General features: G+C 41.0%; 2 protein-coding genes and 1 long non-coding RNA gene across 3 annotated transcripts; 2 read left to right on the top strand and 1 right to left on the bottom strand.

The window, feature by feature from the left end:
• Nucleotides 1–3431: 3431 nt before the first annotated feature.
• On the top strand, nucleotides 3432–6016 carry LOC115743826 (jasmonate-induced oxygenase 1). The gene is made up of 3 exons (XM_030678801.2): nucleotides 3432–4051; nucleotides 4301–4631; nucleotides 5511–6016. Exons 1-3 carry the CDS (start codon nucleotides 3555–3557, stop codon nucleotides 5757–5759), a joined length of 1077 nt encoding a protein of 358 aa, XP_030534661.1. The 5' UTR covers nucleotides 3432–3554; the 3' UTR covers nucleotides 5760–6016.
• A 2768-nt stretch (nucleotides 6017–8784) lies between these two features.
• On the bottom strand, nucleotides 8785–13949 carry LOC115743802 (PHD finger protein ALFIN-LIKE 2-like). Its single transcript, XM_030678777.1, has 5 exons — nucleotides 13699–13949; nucleotides 13511–13543; nucleotides 12823–13045; nucleotides 9699–9819; nucleotides 8785–9363 (listed from the first exon to the last, which is right to left on the bottom strand). The coding sequence occupies exons 1-5, from the start codon at nucleotides 13799–13801 to the stop codon at nucleotides 9112–9114; spliced, it is 732 nt and encodes a 243-aa protein (XP_030534637.1). The 5' UTR covers nucleotides 13802–13949; the 3' UTR covers nucleotides 8785–9111.
• Nucleotides 11773–12052, top strand: LOC115743803. The gene is made up of 2 exons (XR_004015744.2): nucleotides 11773–11871; nucleotides 11913–12052. It is a non-coding gene; the product is annotated as an uncharacterized LOC115743803 (long non-coding RNA).
• Nucleotides 13950–18192: the final 4243 nt, after the last annotated feature.

The following is an 18192-nucleotide window of genomic DNA, read 5'->3' on the forward strand; positions in this document are numbered from 1 at the left end:
TCCATTATTTTTTTGTTTTACTTTTCAATTTTTTTCCATTTTTTTTATTTTCCTTCTTTACTGTTTTTATTTTTTTCCTTTGCCAGTCATTGTTGGGCATCGTCCATGGTTGGCGGAGATCACCAACCTCAGGCGAGTGCCAAGAGTAGTGTACAGAAAATGAGACCTTGCTTCTATTTGTATAATCTTTTTTTTTTTTAAATGTTCCGTTCACATGATTATCTGAAATTTCATGCATGCAAAGACTGTTTTGGGAGAACTGGCCCACTCCAATCCTTGCATTCAGAAACTTTGTTCCTTTCCCAATCATTGTTAGATATACATGTTGCATTGTTTGTCATTTATATATATATATATATATAATATGTGCATGTGTGTGCTCTCAAAGGAAGAAGGCTTTAATTTATTTTAGTTTCTGGTACGTACCTAGTTTAATTAATGTTCTTACTTGGTAACAAATCTGATCTTATTTATGTAATGTTTGTTCACATCTTGTAAATTAACATTAGAAGAATCTAGTCGATAAATTAGACCCATCATACCACCCGGGAAAATTTGAACTTCAAGTGTTCTCCATCAATTTTCACTTGATGCAAACAAAGGGAAAAAAAAAGTTGGTAAGATAAGATTAGCGGCCTATTTGGTAACCCAATCAAGTGCTGTGGTCTCCATATTTAAAGAGATTCACCTTGATTGATACCTTAAAATAGATTTAGTGTTCAATTTAAGTAAAGAAATCCACTTAATTTGGGAAGGAATGGGTTACTTCATTCATGCAATAGAGGGAAAAAAAAAATTGATGGTAATAGAATCTTGTTGAATTTATTGATAAAACCTACCAATAATTTACTTTTTCCTATTTTGTATTTGTACATGTGTATAAATATAAGGTCTTACCAAACGCATGTTGTCTCTATCTCTCTTGTCTCTTCCAAGGCTAGGGGTTCTACGTCGGAAACGACGAAGTACGTGTGACGGACAGGTATGCCTTTGCCCTTTTCCTCTTTGTTTCTTGTTCTTGTTCTTGTTCTATTCTGACTCGTGATTTGTATAAGCAAAGCTTCCACTTCGTAGGCTAACCCTAAAACAATCTCATTGTCGCTATTCGTGCGAGCTTTGACTAATGAAGATCACCACTTTTTCTTTAATGGCAGGGGGAGAATAATAACCTAAGTTTGCTTTGAACAGTGGTTCGCAACTTAATTGAAGGTTCTCTTTTATTCATAGTTAGTTTCACCTTGTTGTTACCTCTGAAAAGGACCTTACAACTATATCAAATGAATGCTCTAGATGTACCTAGCTAAATTGCAGCTTATAATATAATGCCGAAAACGATCGGAGACATATGATGGAATTTTTCTGGTGGCTTCATTCGCTAGCCTATTTAAACTCAACGAGCAACTAATAATCCTATCGTACAAGAACAAAGGAATTAGAGCACTTCACTCGTAATCCTGTCATACTAGGTTGAAAAAAGACGAAAGAACTGGAGTTAATAGTACGATTTTGTCGTCTTTCCCTTTCGACATTTCGTTACGTTATAATTTGCCTTTCGAACATTATACTATAAAAAAGTCAAAATGGTATGACGATTTTTATTACATGATATGAAAAGCACATTTCGTTTTCTCACACAATAGTGAATCGCGGGATTTCATATGAATAAAACTCATGTCGCACGTGGAGGAGGATCATCGCACACTTTCGAATATTTAATAATTCTTCCTATCTACATAGTAGGAAAGGTGAATCATTCTAGTATTGCTCGAATCTAACCACAGTATGTTTCCTTAAAACATGGAAAGCATTCAACGAGGATTGCATTGCATGGTCCAACTTGCTCTAAAGCCTTTTTCTTCCTTTTTCCCCTCTTGGCTTTTGTGTGTGGGCGTACCGAAAGCCTTTTGCCTTTATGTCATTTTCTTTTTCTTCTTCTTCTTCCGCTCCTCCTTTTTCTCATAAGAAATCATTATTCCTGTTTTAATTCTGCACGTGGGCGAGAAAGATCCACGATCTGTCTTTTATTTCCCGCCCAATTATTGTCCTCTTCCCATTATTTTATGCTCAAGTTAACTCTGCAGTCCCTCTCTCGTTGGTTCATCTTTTGTGGGGAAAGATTCAATAATCTTTTCAGGGAAGATCTAACTATTCTCCCCATGCGCACCATTCGAAAGTGTTGACTCGCATGTGTCTCGCACTTACAAAAGTGATAAGGTTTATAATTGGGAAAATGTTGAGGAGGTGTCTTAAGGCGCTCATCAAGAGCCATTAAACATGGACATTTCCACTTGAATCGTGTTATTATTTTTTTTTTGGGGAATACGTTCCTTTTCGATTTTGCAAGGTATAAAAATTTCTCGGGTAATAATAACGATGTTCGCCACGAGTAATATGAGTTCATTATGATCGAGCAATCATAATCTAGAGAGCGAATTCAGATTGCTACCGATGATTTACGATAACAAAAAGTGATTTGCATATCACTGAATGCAACTCGTTTCTGGTTAGAGAGGGAGATGCATAGTTGCAGGCTTTGGAGGAGTGAAGCGCCCCTGCAAAAAGCAAAATTTCTCAGGACCTAAGCGGCTCCAGGTCAGTGGATGGAGTTTGATACTTCAAAGCAGATTTTCCTTCTTATTGCTGTCTTCATCTTCATAGTGGGGAAAAAGAGAAAACTCGAACGCTCCTTTCCTCTGCAATTTCATGTCACAGCAGAACCTTCTTGCTGGTTCATATCATGGATTGATAGTTCTCCATCTATAGTTCTTGGCCAAAACCCTGGTCTTAGGTCCTACTGGTCATTTCATTTAGATCGTGAAGAGAAAAGATCAGACTTCAGGGACTGTGTACAGTGGGTCAAAACCAAGATCAGGACATGGGTTTTCTTTTCCCCTTTTCTTGAATGATTCGTATGAAGCCACGGCTTGTTCTTGCTGTAATGGCCCAGGAAGGGAAACAAGATTTATGCTTTTACACTGCAAAAGAAAGAACTGAGCTGAAAGATGGTGTCGTGAGCAAAGCACGATCTTTCTTCTGTTTGTGAAGGAGAGCGCAGATCAAGTCGATCACGGCGCCGAAATGTCCTGTTCGATCGATCCCTATCAAGAAGACCCCCGCCCCCCGAGACAGGCCCAGGAGCCTCTGTAGTATACATGGCCGAACGTGATTGAGTTTGAAGTGGTCATGGCTTGCTTTTTTTTTTTGTTTTTTTGGTTGCTGATATGTGGGCCCCTGTCGTGCTCACTGGAGAGTGTTCCACAACCAGACAGAAGCTGGCACAAAAACGAAGTGACAACAAAAGGCGCACCACTTTTTATAAAAATCAAGTCTTTCCTTTAGCTTTAAAACGCACAATTTTCACGTGCTCTTTCGTGTCGCCATCTTTGTCCCCACCTCTTCTCTACCCTTTAAACTACCATTTGGCGTTCTCAAGCCCACGAACACCCACCGCACTCTCTCTCTGTCTCTCTTTCTGAGGTTTGAAGTTAAGGAATTTATGTTTTGTTTGATTCCTTGTACTGAAGTTTAGAATCAACCTCGGAAACATACACAGGATGAGTTCAATCCAACAAGACTGGCCTGAACCGATAGTCCGCGTCCAATCGCTCTCGGACAGCGGCCTAGGCGCGATCCCGGAACGTTATGTGAAGCCCCCGGGTGACAGGCCGTCCCCCGTCTCCCCTGCAGCCGACGTCGACATTCCGATCATCGACCTCGGTGGGCTGTACAGCGACATCGACGGCGTTTGCGCCGATACCGGACGCCAAATCAGCGAGGCCTGCAGAGATTGGGGATTCTTCCAAGTCGTGAACCACGGGGTGAGCCCCGAGCTCATGGACCGGGCGCGAGAGGCGTGGCGCGAGTTCTTCCACCTGCCAATGGATGTCAAGCAAAAGCACGCCAACTCGCCGAAGACCTACGAAGGATATGGAAGCAGATTGGGCGTCGAGAAAGGCGCCATTCTTGACTGGAGCGACTACTATTTCCTCCATTACCTTCCCTGCTCATTGAAGGACTGTAACAAGTGGCCACTTCTTCCATCTGATTGCAGGTGAAACTTTCAACAAGTTAGCCAAATAATTCTTCCTGGAAAATTGCTTTTTCTCACCTAGTTGTAGGAATCTGGACTTCATGTTGGTTGCCGGTCAATTTGTTTGATTACTATAGAACGTCGCAAACTGCGTACACATTTGACTGATTCAACGATCCGTGATCAATGCTAAATTAACCGTGCCTAGAAATCTTATGCTATTCTTCTATGCGCCATATCTAACTACGGGACCGATACGGTTTTGCGCAGGGAAGTGATCGACGAGTACGGGAAGCAGCTGGTGATACTGGGGGGGAAGCTGATGAAAGTGCTATCCGTGAACCTCGGACTGAGCGAAGAGTATCTTCAGAATGCGTTTGGCGGCGACGACGTTGGGGCTTGCCTGAGAGTGAACTTCTACCCGAAATGCCCCCAACCGGACTTGACTCTCGGCCTCTCCTCGCACTCCGACCCAGGAGGCATGACTTTACTGCTGCCGGATAACCATGTTCCGGGCCTCCAAGTCCGCAAGGACGGGAACTGGATCACCGTGAAGCCCGCCCGCCACGCTTTCATAGTCAACATCGGAGATCAAATTCAGGTGCTTTTCATTTCTTCTTTTTTTTTTTCGGCCCCCCTCCGATCTTGATAATTAACATCGAGTTGCAAGACATGTTTGGCTGAGAATAGTGAGCACGGCCATCTCAGCCAGTCAGGGTCAATGTGCATTACCAAAAGACGTCTGTTAGGAGTTCACTTTCACTCGTTTCATTTGAGAAAGAACTCTTTTTTTTTCTCTTGGTCATATTGCTTTGTCAAAGTTTATTTATAGTGCATGAACAGATGGTCTACTGATTTTTACAGCAACCGCGATGCTTAGATTAAGGTCTAAGTAACCTTGCACGGGTGTCTTGTCTGATCTAGTTGACGTATCTCCATGCGTATGCGGCAATAAAAATTTAATTCCTGCTGTGAACTCGTCGTCTGCAAAAGTATTGACAATCTCCTAACATGACACGATTTCTTAATGCTGTCTAATTTGTTTGTCTTGTAATCAAATCTTAGCTCATGGAGGCAGAGTCTACGGATTCTATGCAAAGACTTTGTATTTTTAACTGTCTGTCTTCATGTCAGCCTCTAAGTTGTAGAAAAAAAAATATCTTCTTTCAGTTGACGTGAATTGCTTTATCTATCAGATTGGATAAACTCGATTAGGATTATGAGATAAGGTCTGTGGACGGCACAAAACAATATTCATTAGATGGTTAATCGCCAAGTTCTCTGGTACTTATTTCGGGTGATTTGGTCGGTCCAATCCGCGACGTCGACGTCCTAGAAAGATAATGGATAGCAATAAGCACTAATCTCTTCAATTCTTACCCCTTGTGGGTCATCAAATGCAACGAATAGTTATTTCACGTTGTCTGGTAACTTGGTTGACGATACCTTGTAGACTGATCCGATCATTTGATTCGACTAGGTACTGAGCAATGCGATCTACAAGAGCGTGGAGCACCGGGTCATTGTCAATCCCTCGGATGAGCGCGTCTCTCTGGCCTTCTTCTACAACCCGAAAAGCGACATCCCGATCGAGCCGGCAAAGGACCTCGTGACCCCAGAAAGCCCCGCGCTGTACCAACCCATGACGTTCGACGAATACAGACTCTTCATAAGATTGAGGGGTCCGCGTGGAAAATCCCAAGTCGAATCTTTAAGGTCTCCGAGATAATGGTGCCCGAAGAGCGGGCAGGCGAGCGAGCGAGAGCAACCATTGATTTCGTCGCTAATTGAAATCACATATAAAACAATCACCTTTGTTGGCTAGTAGAGCTCAAACTGTACAGTTTGCTCTATTCATGAGGAGACTGAACAAAAATGCAAAGCAAAACCAAGTTGTGGACTCATGTCAAATTCATCTGATTGGTTTTCTCTGGAATGCTTGAAGGGCTTACAGTTATAATGAACCGCGTCTTGCTGTTAGAATATTATCCGACCGGGCACCGATGATTGCGGCGACGTCTAGTGGCTCGGACAATCAAAGTTGCTAGATCTTCGGGATATAAATAAGCACATGGGATATCAATCAAAGTTCACTCACCACTAGATTCATCTGTATCCTGGACGATCAACAGTAGCTTTCAAAGCTTCAACAGTGTCATTATAAATGCCAATGGAGGAGGCAGGTCTGGACAAAACTTTCAACTATTCGGTTCAATTAAGTGCGCACATTTTCTTGTCGACGAAACCCTAAAATATTCACAGCATGGTGGCCATCAACTTTCAAGAGAACGCCACTTAGGGAGGTTCACATTTCATTAACAAGAAGCAGTAGGTGGATCAACATAATCATCAAGCGTTCCACGTCAGCCCGGCCGTGCCATGTAAGGCGGCTGGCGTCCATGTCATCATTTTCGGGCCAAAATTAACAGAATAAACTTAATTAAAATAAAATATGAAAAAAGGGTCACGGCGCATCCTGAAGATGGATCCGGCATGCGGATCAACCCCCTGCAAAAGTCAACACGTCGACCATTAAGGTTCTTGGAAAATTTACAAATAAAGAAATTGGGTAATGCGTCGCATGCTGGTTACTGTGTCTCACCTTGTATTATGTTGGAATGTGTTAATATATATATTTCCCAAAATGGAAATAATGCCTCGGATTTGCATACAATTAAAATGAAACCATCGGTTGTCCACGTCAGCGGGTAGTTTAGTTGGTTTGAATTTCTGGGAATCTTGAATGGTTGTTCGACATCGGTCTCGCTGTTTATAATTTCTGGACGAGCCAATAATTGATATGCTGAGGCCGAGATTCGCGTGTGTGCGTGTGTCGGAGAAAATAGAAGACTACGTTCAGACAAATATGCACAGACCAATTATGCACTTGGTCACTTTTATTTTTTTTCTTGTTTTATTTATTTATTTTTTCCTGATTTTAGTCCACCACTTGTCGTGCACATTGTTCGTGGTGGTCCAAGGAGCTATTTGCGCTTTCATATCGGCGGAAAATGACGTGACAAATGTATTGGCAAATCAATAATGTCGGGGTCATTCCACACCAGTTGCGGAAAGGGCTGGTAGTCGGGTTTATAAATATGAGGAAAAGTCTTATACTTTAAGTTGATTTTTATGGGCGAGAGATGTCCAAAAACGATCTAACAAGTCATAGACGGTGACTATGCAGTACAAAGACTACCAGTTCAGTTTTCTTTATCCCATCATGATGGGAGTTGATTACTCCAAGACCCAAGATTAATATCCGAGAGGGATGCATCATATTCCAAAACTACTAATTTTCTTTTTTTCTTTTTTCTTTTTAATTTTGTAATGCAAAGAAGATGACCAATTATTTTTTTTGCAAGCTCAGATGGTGTCGTCGTCCAAGCTTATTTTCACTAATTAAAAGGCGATTATCCCAAAGTCACTATACAAGAAAGTTAGTCCTCCTGTAATTCATCTTTTGACTATTTCACTTACTTGACAGAGGATAATTAGAGCCAGGAAGGCTTCAAATATGCAAGAGATCCGAAAAAAATATTTTCATTATCGATAATAATTTATTTCTAAACACTTTCGTAAAAAAAAAAAGTGTTGATTGATTTCGGAAGGTTTCAAATTACTTCCGTGTTAAGAAATTACTAGAGTCTTGAAAAATTACAAAATGCCGCTTAATGTCGGATATTGCGACGTAGAGTCGCACGCTCGTGCCCGTCCTTTATCCAGCGGTCATCGCTAGATATTACCGTATGCCGGGCAATTGACTTTTGAGCGAGAGATCTAACGTGAATCACGCCGTTAACCAATACAATCAAACCGCATCGTCCCAAGAACAGATCCGTACTTGTCGGGAAAACTTGTACCCGAAAATTGCTAACTTGCAACTATGATTTCCTCTCTCATACGTAGTACTTCCTATTTGATGATGGCGACATCCCTTCATTTTCAGTGGCAACTATGGGGGAGCTCTGAGAGAGAGAGAGAGAGAGAGGGAGAGAGAGGGAGGTGATTGAAACCGTCTTCCCGACGAAGGTGGGTGAAGGGCTCGCGAATCAAAATGAAGATGATAATCTGGGCAGGTAGGACGATGACATGGGGGAGACCGTTCAAAGATTGGACAGACAAGGCGAGTTGTCTGGGGAAAAAAGTCCACGTGCTCTAAAGGATCAAAGCACGTTTTTCGCTTAAGCAAGTGCCAAGCTCACGCATCCCTCGGCCAATATGTCATCCCAGATTTTCAAATGTTTGTTTAATTTGCATGCCTTGTTGAAGTATGACCTCTTACCTCTCCATGGAGTATTAAACTTCCCTTAGGAGAAACTAACCGGTGCCTGACCGACCGGTATTGTGGCCCAGGCCGAAATCGAGGACTTGCCCGAACCCGTCTATTTATGCTCCGATCCGAGCCGCTGCCACGATCAACTCTGAACTCGAGTATACAAAAACTTAAGAGAAGATGGCACTCGCAACCCGAGAAGGCTTTTTCCATGGAAGAAGCATACACAGAGATTAGAAAGAAACAGCTTAGCATAGTCTACTTCATCGAGCAAGGTCTCGTATGTTAGATGGCTACTGGACTCCAGCTTTTCTACAAGGTCGATCCCAAGAACGGCTCAACCAAAGGAAAAAAATTCGAAAGAACAGAAATGAAAAGAGGAACTCAAGCCGCTCTTAAGTCCAGGAACGATCGCAAGCACCTAGACAGAGTCCACATGTTCCGGGTCTTAACCGACATACATAGGTGTAACATGTTCGTGCTGAACGATCAGCTCAAATCTTGTAAACTACTATTAGGGTAAAACATTTCTTACAACACAAACATCCATAGAGAGGCTGATTTGTGCACAAAGCAGCCGAAGTCTTGCCCCGAGGACAAAGTACTGACTTTTCTACGGCTAAACACTTCAAACATAACTTAGCAGCAAAGCAAAAAGAATTGTAGTATTAATTAGAAGGGCTAACTTCAGATTCTGATGCTTTTGGATAATATTAATTACCATGATCCTGTAGTTAAACCGCCAAAGTTGTCATGCTCGCAACCAAACCCCCCTCCCTCCACATGGTTTAGCCTCCGGAGCCACTTACTGCCTGCTCCTTTTTGAGCTACAAGAAGGACATTTGTACTGCTTGATGTTCTCGGCCTTGGCCGGCGTTATCTTCACACATTTCCCATGGAACCACCTTTCGCAGATGTCACAGCAGATCCAAAACTCGTCGGCACTGTAGTTGCCGCCGCAGCTTCCACAGAGCGTTTCACTATGTTCATCTTCCTCTTCGCCATAGTTATCTTCATATGGCTTCGGGGTGCTTCTAGTTGGTCCATCGATGGATCTCTGCAACACAAAATTAAGGTTGTGCTTAGGGAGAGAGAGAGAGAGAGAGAGAGAGAGAGAGATAGTCATGAGACACTCTGAGTTTACTATCAGATATATGGACCTCCACCGTGTTGATCAACATTGCCACTATAATTGGAACTACAGTCCCAATTTGCTAAATCAGATTGTTAGTTAGGTGCATCAGTAATACCACGAGAGACGACGGGGTAGCTCAATGTCAGTAATCTCCTATAATTGAGTGGGTGTCATCAGAAAGAAGCAGCAAGAAAATAACCTTGGATTGAAAATGCAAAGGTAATTCGTGCATATAAGAGAGAGAGAGAGAGATTAACCTTAGTGATGTTTTTTGACTTGCTCCCGCTGTCCATGTTAGGCTTGTCTTTTATAGGCTTTCTCTCCGTTACAACTTCAAAAAGGGTTGGCAGGTCATTTATCAGGCTAAATAAACGCTTCCTGCAAAATTTGGAATATTGAAGTTCTCAATCCTTGTATCAGAACAAGAAGTAACCCCATATGGTAAGAAGTAGACCAAGCATGAGGAGCTTAAAAATCAACAACTCTAGCATGATAATACACTTGCACAAGCAGAGGATAGCGCAATAATTGTAGTTGTTTGACAGCACATTTGTGAATCAATGACTCGTGTGACACAGTGACAAATGTAAATCTGTGTGAGTGCTTGTGTGGGGGGATACATGCCCCTGTGCGATCGTGCTTGCTTGAGAGAGAGAGAGAGAGAGAGAGAGTGAGCTCAATGAAGGCTCAATCAGGTGCCTAAGGTCCTAAATATAAGGTTCACTGGAGTTTTCAGATATCCTGGTTTTGCCAATTCTAGCACCAACTTGTGTAGTGACCTCAATGAAGTACCAACTACCATCTATATGCACAGTGGAGAAAGTGCCAACTTTTGCAGTAATTTTATCATCATGAGTTCCATCCACCATTTTCTCGTGAAATATTATTAAGGACATCATTTTACTTCATATCACTGATATTTTTCTTAACTATGAAATGTTCATAGCATGATAGTAGTAAAAGTCAAACTGGTCATTTCTTTTAGGTTGTCATGTAAAGAGCAATCAGGATTTCCATAATGCCGGTGCTGCAAGTCACCACATGCAAAAAAATTTCACTGCATACTTATTTCTCCTCCCCAGAATTCACAACTTGATATGTCCTCCCACAAAGCTACATACTTTCTCATATTTTCGTCCTCCACAACAAAACAAAAATGTCATTTCAATATGCCTAAAGACCAACTTAGAAACAAAATCCTCGAGGACATAGCACACTGGCATTAAAGTAGGAAAACTAGAGAAAACCCAAGACTCTAATTCGTATAATTATTGGAAAGAGTAAATGGCTCTCAACTTCCATTTTATTAGTTCAGTATATTTACAAACATTTAGTTGACAGATATTCAAGACCTGAAACACCATTTTCCTCCGAACCAAGAGAATATTGGAAATAAAAGTAACCGACCAGGGAGTTAAATTTCGTTTCATCCCCCTTTAATGAAGCACGTTAGCTTCACCTGTTTTAATATCTTTTTTCTATTTTATCTTCAGAAGAAGGGCTTGTGGGACTCGGAGTCACTTTTGGTCTACATGTTCAGGGGCAACTTTGCGTACTATCTTTACTTATAATGGGGTTACTTGTCTTTGCTTTTTCTATATGAGATGCCTCACATATTATTGCTCATCCATGTTGTGAAAAAAATACGTGACTGTACATGACACTTGGATAAGGAAGGTCAAAAAGGAAATAAAATTCCAAAAACAATCCTCAACTTTTACCTCAACTACACTCTACATCCTCTAGTTTCTAACCACTTTGCACCCTCTAGTTAAAAGTTCCCGCAATTTGCGTAGTGAGGTGTATAATATAGATTTTTTGTAACCACCCAAAGTATATGATAAGAGAAAGGCGGGATGGCTTGTGTTGCTTTCCCCAATATCTTCTCGAGCATGTTACGAGATTACATGTGGTTGGAGGAACCCTCCAAGAAAAGACGAAATACACCACGGGAGGAAGGAAGGGTAAACATCTCTCATTCTCACAACTTTAATGCTTGGCAGTATAGTTACAGACAGACATCTCCAATGTAACAACAGCTTACGAAAACCCGAGTTCTATATGTTGTAGAACAAAAATCCCATTCTGACAATGTGATCTAATTAACCAACTCCACAAGGAGAACTAACAACTCAACTTGTTATTGCCACATTACATGCATCATATACCCTACATATTCAATCAAACACAAGCTTCATGAAAGAAATATACATGCAAGAAAGATGAACATTCATTACACACATAACAATAAAGTGACAATCCCAAGATAGTCAGTAAGACGACTAGCAACGTATACCAAAGAAACCCAACTACCCTTTCCACAGGAAGGGTTAGGGTCGATCAGTACATACATGCAAGGAGCCAGAGGACATTTAATTTAAAATCTTTCATAGAAGTGAGAATAATGGGAGAAAACAAAGGGACAGCATCGTAAACGTAGTCGTGAAAACCACTTTCAGTAAATGAAAGAGGACCCAATTACCCCTTCCACAGGAAGGCTTAGTGTCAATCAGTACATACAATCAAGAAGCCAGATGAAAATTTAATTTCAAAATCTTTCATAGAAGTCAGAATAAGGGGAGAATACAAAAGGACGGTATACTAAAAGTAGTCCTGAAAACCATTGTCGAGTAAATGATAGAACCAATATCAAAGAGCAGTGATTACATAATTCTCATAATGAAATGTCATTCCCATAAAGCCATCGAGCAAATTAAGAACTTTTAATATGTTGGCACATCAGTTCCCCATCATTAATATCTAATTTCTGAACCAACAAGGAATCACTATTAAGTTTTTAAATACAGGATTTTCACAGTATTTCTGCTATGATCCCGAGGGTGTTCCGGCATATACCCATGTTCTAGCGAAGGCACATCTCAACAATAGTTAAGTAGATCATGGTACCCAGACAAGTATTAAGTTTAACACAGACCACTTGCCAAACTGCAATTGATGACAAAAAGCTCAACAAATTAAACTGCGATACAGCCAGGTTGATTTGAGTTAAAATACATTATCAAGCTTTCCCTTCAGAGTCATTCATTGTAATGGAACCAAAAGTATTTTCAGTGGTGTTTACTGAAACTATGCATAATAGTGCAACTTCTACTATAACAATCTGATAGTGTAAAACACTTCAAGTTGCTGTACCTAATTCAAACTCCAAACTTGCTTGAAAGATTGCGGAATGGCTTTTTACAAGAATAAGCTAGCACCACTAGATTTATGTTGGTATCTCATAATTGCGTGATTAACTAGCTGCTTTGCTGAGTTGGGACGTAGGGCACCCAGAATCACAACACTGACCTCAACATACCATTTTGAGTATGCCGCACATGCAATGACAATCTTCAGCAAGTGCAGGAAAAAAGAAAGTACCTTTCATTGCGGTTAAATCGAGCACCAAAGTAGAAGGCCACAGAGAGCAACCAACAGTCACTATGCACAGCCACCAAAGACAGCCAGTCCTTGCGTTTCATTCCATCTCTAGCGAAGTTAATGCCCAAGGCTGGTTCAGGAAGCTCTGGAGGAACTTCCTCGGCGGGCAGAGCCACCTCCCATGATTCGTTTGGGTGACCATACAGACACAAATTCTCCTTTTCTTGAAATGCAAAATATCCATCCACAGATACAACATCTTAAGTCACTCGTATCAAACAGAGAAAACATTAAATCCCACCCCCACCCCCCCAATCAAAAGAAAAAAAGGAGCTTTAAAATTTGGAGTCCCTAATCACAACTGAACTAACCATTAAAAAATCAAAGCAAAAACGAGAATTCCTTTCAGATCATGAATGAAAAGAACCAACAATAACCTATAGCACACTTACCCCCTTTCTTATCAACCCACTACAGCCACTTCCCCAATCAAATTGACCACAGTTTCAAAGAAAAATCACCTAATAGCAGTTACATATTCCCCACATACCTCATCCCGCTTCTCCAAAATTGCAGCATAAGCTCAAGTCGAAATTTTTTTTTTTTTTTCTAGAAAGCGTAAAGCAGCAATCTTGCATTTTGCCCTTTAATTCGACGAGAAACAAGAAACCAAGAACATAGAGCTCACCTGGATCGCAGAGCGAGTAGAATTCATCCACATCTGAAACAAATTCACCACAAGCCCAACCACGGCGTCAGGCCAAGAACCAAAGAAGGAAACAATCGAAGGCGCACGCATTCAAACACGGACCCAAAACGAAAGGAAAACGCATGCATGTGAAGATCCAGGGGGGCGATGACACAAACGATCGATACCGTAAGTGAGAGCGCGGACGAGGGCAGTGCGCCGAGCGCTGTAGTCCTTGAAGATCTCTTCTACAGTGCGAGGGCTCGATGACGAGATCGAAGAAGCCATCATACCATGGAAAAGATCTCTTCTTTCCACCAGGGTCGGAGAGATAAAGATAGATCCCTCTTCAGGTCCACGGCCGCATACAAAAACCGAAGCGCTGAGATCTTCGAGGTAGAGCTACAGTGTATCTCGAGGGGAAGAGAGAGAGAGCGAGAGATCGTTAACGGAGACAAATTGTGCTATGTGCAGCTCCAGGTGTTTTGAGTTTTATTCATTTTATTTTCAGTTTTCTTTTCTTCAGTCCCAAATTGCAATTAACACCTTTTGACTTTTTGAGACACTGTAAATTAGAAGAAAAAAAATAATGATGAAAAAGAAATCGGATGACAAAAAATGAAATTGCTAATGGGGCATTGAAATATATTCTGGAAATGAGAATAGAAAGGCGGTCGAGTTTATTGTTAATTATGATAATAAGTAATTAAGAAGGCGGTCAATTCAGAGTTCTTTTATGAATGGCGTTGAGAAGAGTACGATATTTTTATAGATTTGCACTCGCTTATTCTTTTAATCGAACAACTTTCTAGAAATTGTATTTGAAGATAAATTTTGCGAGTTAATTGCATATTTCCCTTTGATTTTATTACAAGTTCGATATTATGGCGCTTGAGATAATTTCATACAAAGTATGTTAATAATTGTTTCGTATTTTCATTTTGCGGGTGAAGAAGCAAGTCGCGGTTGGTTTTTTTTTTTGGTCCAATTATTTACAGTGGGGAAAAGCCAATATTTATTCCACCAACAAAAATGGAAATTGAACATCCTAGTGCAATATTATTTCTTTGTTGGATTGTCAAATAAGGGCAAGTTGTTCCCGGTTTTTCTCTTCTCGTTTGCTAAGGAATAATATTGACGAAGCTTTGAGCGACAAAAATCGAGTTAATACCATAAAAAAAATCCTAACTTTATAGATTTTTTATCTCAAAATAAATAAATAAAACCCCTCAAAGTCAAATCGGTACCTTCTCTACCTTCCGTCCATAGTCAGCACAATATCTCTAATAAAATGCATACATGTAACACACATTTGACACAATGTCTCGATCGATCTGCCATGGAGAACGGCACCGAAAATTGAGCACAAGTTCTTCCCTAAACGATATCGATTGTGGGATTAAAATATGGGGAGAAAACCTTGGGCTTCAGGTGGCTGAATTAAGGCAAAATTGGGGGCAAAAATTGAGCTTTGTCTTGTAAATGATGACAGGTTTGTGGTTGATCTGAATGAGAAGAGGTGCCTGCTATGTAGTCATGCTCTCTCGTGCATCAATTAATTAAGTGCTACCTAAATGGTTATGTAATTGATTTTTTTTTAAAGAAAATGTACGGCTACTGGCTGTGGCTAGTAAGGAGGGAAGAGCCCTCATTTCCTCAACCATTTAGAAAGCTTCCAAGAGACACAAAAAGAAGACAAGAAGAGACCCCAACGGTGACAAGAAAAACGCAGAGAAAACCAAAAGAATAAAGAGGCCAAGAGTCACCAACATTCATCCTCATGCATGTCCTTTGTCTGCAGGGCAACAGAAGCAAGCCAAGGAAGCAACCAGCCACTGAAGGAGGGGCATCTGACAGACTAAGTGAAGATATCATTAGCTGGATCTGTAAGGTCGCTGTCAAATGTTGGAGCACTGGGAAGAGGAGGGTCTGTACAGTACACTCGGTTGTGAATTTGCCAAGATGCTAATATGGTTAATCTTCTTCCTGATTCTATAAGGATATGTCGTCTGAGTGGTGCAACCATACAAGGAATGTTTAAAGCCAAGTCTCTGGACCCCCCACAACTCAAGAATCTCAAAGTGAAGCAAGACAATGAATCTGCAGTGGGAGCTGGATGTATTGGACTTGGATGATGACGGGATTTGAATGTGTTGAAGGTGGTTGTGATGTTAGGGACAGTGCTCATGAAGCTTCTATCCCTGCTGCCTGAGATGGTGTAAATGTCTTTCGTATTGCTGCTGTTAAATATGGTGTTCTTGAATTTTGTTATGAACACTTTCTTGTTTTTTCCTTTTTCCTGGTTAGAGATGGAGTTTTCAACTCATGAAGCTTTTTGTTAGAGATGGTGTTCACTTGTATTGCTGCTTGAAGTGTTGCATTGCTGCTGCCAGAGATGAAAGGAATCAGGGCAAGCAGTCTTGCTTGCTGGCTTGCTTGTTAGCGTCTGAGATCTTTCTTTCGGAGTCTATTGAAAAGTTGGTGTTCATGAAGCTTGTATAGCTGCTGTATTTCAACTCAATTGGCTGTTGCGTTGCTGCTGTAAAAGCAGCAATACAGCACCGATACGGCAGTTTGGGATATGGCAATACAACAGTTCGGATATAGTAATACAAAAACCTGCACTGTGTATTAATCAAGAAAGGTGACAGCTCCTGACAGAATTGTTGCAAGAAACTAGTAATGTTCTCGTGCTGATAAACAAAATTATCTACTCCTTAGCCCTCATTTTGGGATCGTCAATATGATTTCGCGTACAGAAACTGGTAATCCTTTCTTCATGTTTACTTTTTTTTAGCATAATTTCCTTAATGAGGGACAAGCTATATGCCTACGCAAACACCAGCTGACCACCTTTCCTAGCAGAGATAATTTACCTCTAAAAGACTGCGGATGAAAACACCACTCTCATGCTCAGCATCAGAAAAATCACAGATGGAATGATAGTGCACAAGAAGGAATCAGAGACCAACACATTGAATGAGCACAAATTCAACAACCCAAAACCCTTCATAGACCCAAAACCAATACAGAGATTGAGAGAAGAATTCATATTCATTGCTTTCACAGCATTGACTACTATACCACAAGAAGATCTACGACCTGGTACAACAAGATCACAACCACATTACATACAACAGTACCCCTGCATCAAACATTGCTGCAACACTAAGGCAAGCACAGTCGCGTCCTACTTCGATCCAACTTGAACAACATCAGGACACACATCCCCCCTATCACTAGAAGCATCCTCTGTGACAGATGTTTTCCTTTGCTTCCAATCTTGCAACTTGCAGATGTAAGTTGTTACCAAGTTGCTTTAGTTGTGTCCAATCACGCTCGTTCCGATCTAGCAGCATTTGTAAATTCCGTATTCTTTCCTCTTATGACTTCAATTGACTTTCCACCACTTCAATTCTCTAATCCAAGATTCCTTTCTCAGTCATGAATCCACAAATTTCTGCATTCTCATGTGATGAGGACTTAGGATCGATCCAGTGAAATAATCCACCCCGTCAATGAGATGATTAAGGACGCATTAGAAAGACGAGAAGTAATGCTCAGTCCAACTTCTTTTCCAGAGGATGTAATCAGCCAGGAAAATACATGAAATAGACAATCTACGACACACAATAAAAAATGATCAGCAACCGGTGTTACGAGCTCACCTAAATGAATGTCCCAACTGCTACTATGAACCACTTCTACATTCCCATGTGATGTTACACGACAACTGTAATCATGAAACCACCCACAAGGGCCACAACAGCTATACACAAAACTCAAGTTACAACAAAAGATATGTCCATTTGCTGCACAACTCTTGATCTCCAAGTGACAGAGTCAGTCTCCTTTCACTAATGTCAGCCCCCACCTGCACTATCACAACAAAAAAAGAAATTTGTTTGCCCCTCCTATAGCTCTGCTAATTGAAGGAGAGGTTCCATGCATTAACAAGATCCTATCTTTCCAAATACAACAAATTGCTCCACACCAAGTCATCTTTAAAAACTTCTTAACTAAAGAATTCCCCTTCAATGTTTGGATGGCTCAATCAATTTCGAGATACCAGCAGCCCACACCTCGCAATCTGAGCCGAGCAAAGGTATAGGGTTTAAGCCACACGCAAGAAATCAGCAGCAACGAATCAAGGTGCAACAACGAGGAAAAGAAAATGCAGATGATCCAGCGATTCACAATTGCAAATTGATAAAACTCGATGCATGCGAATCAATAAACAACGAGCGCCAAATCAAATGCACTACTAACTCATCGATAACTCATCTATTGCTGACAACAAGTCAAATGCACTAACTCACAACCATCATCTCCAGTAATGAGCGATGGTGACATCTCCTTCCAGGAAGTGTAGAGCTTCACATGCCGATCGTGCCTCCATAGTAGGGGACGAACTTTGCTAATGGGAGCTGGAAGATGATGCGCTTCTTTTGGACCACTTCCAAATGAATCATCGTCGTTTTTCATCTTCATTTTCTTCGGAAAATCCCAAAACGACGTCGTTGAGTTTTCCACGTGTCGGACCCGTCGAGATGTCGTCTTCCACGTGGGTCGACACTTATACATTGTTAACGGGGACATTAGATGAAATGCCAAGGAATATCAATTTGACTTTTTTTTTTTGTAAAACAAAAAATTAGTTCAAGGTAAATAATACATGGATG

Source organism: Rhodamnia argentea, chromosome 5 (genome assembly GCF_020921035.1).
Source record: "Rhodamnia argentea isolate NSW1041297 chromosome 5, ASM2092103v1, whole genome shotgun sequence".
NCBI classification, from domain to species: domain Eukaryota; kingdom Viridiplantae; phylum Streptophyta; class Magnoliopsida; order Myrtales; family Myrtaceae; genus Rhodamnia; species Rhodamnia argentea.

Coding starts and splice junctions, on each gene's coding strand:
- LOC115743802 (XM_030678777.1), bottom strand. CDS start 13,801: ATGATGGCTTCTTCGATCTCGTCATCGAGCCCTCGCACTGTAGAAGAG. Junction 13,544..13,698: donor CGTCCGCGCTCTCACTTACG/GTATCGATCGTT, acceptor AATTTGTTTCAG/ATGTGGATGAATTCTACTCG. Junction 13,046..13,510: donor CTACTCGCTCTGCGATCCAG/GTGAGCTCTATG, acceptor TTGCATTTCAAG/AAAAGGAGAATTTGTGTCTG.
- LOC115743826 (XM_030678801.2), top strand. CDS start 3,555: ATGAGTTCAATCCAACAAGACTGGCCTGAACCGATAGTCCGCGTCCAA. Junction 4,052..4,300: donor CTTCTTCCATCTGATTGCAG/GTGAAACTTTCA, acceptor GGTTTTGCGCAG/GGAAGTGATCGACGAGTACG. Junction 4,632..5,510: donor ACATCGGAGATCAAATTCAG/GTGCTTTTCATT, acceptor TGATTCGACTAG/GTACTGAGCAATGCGATCTA.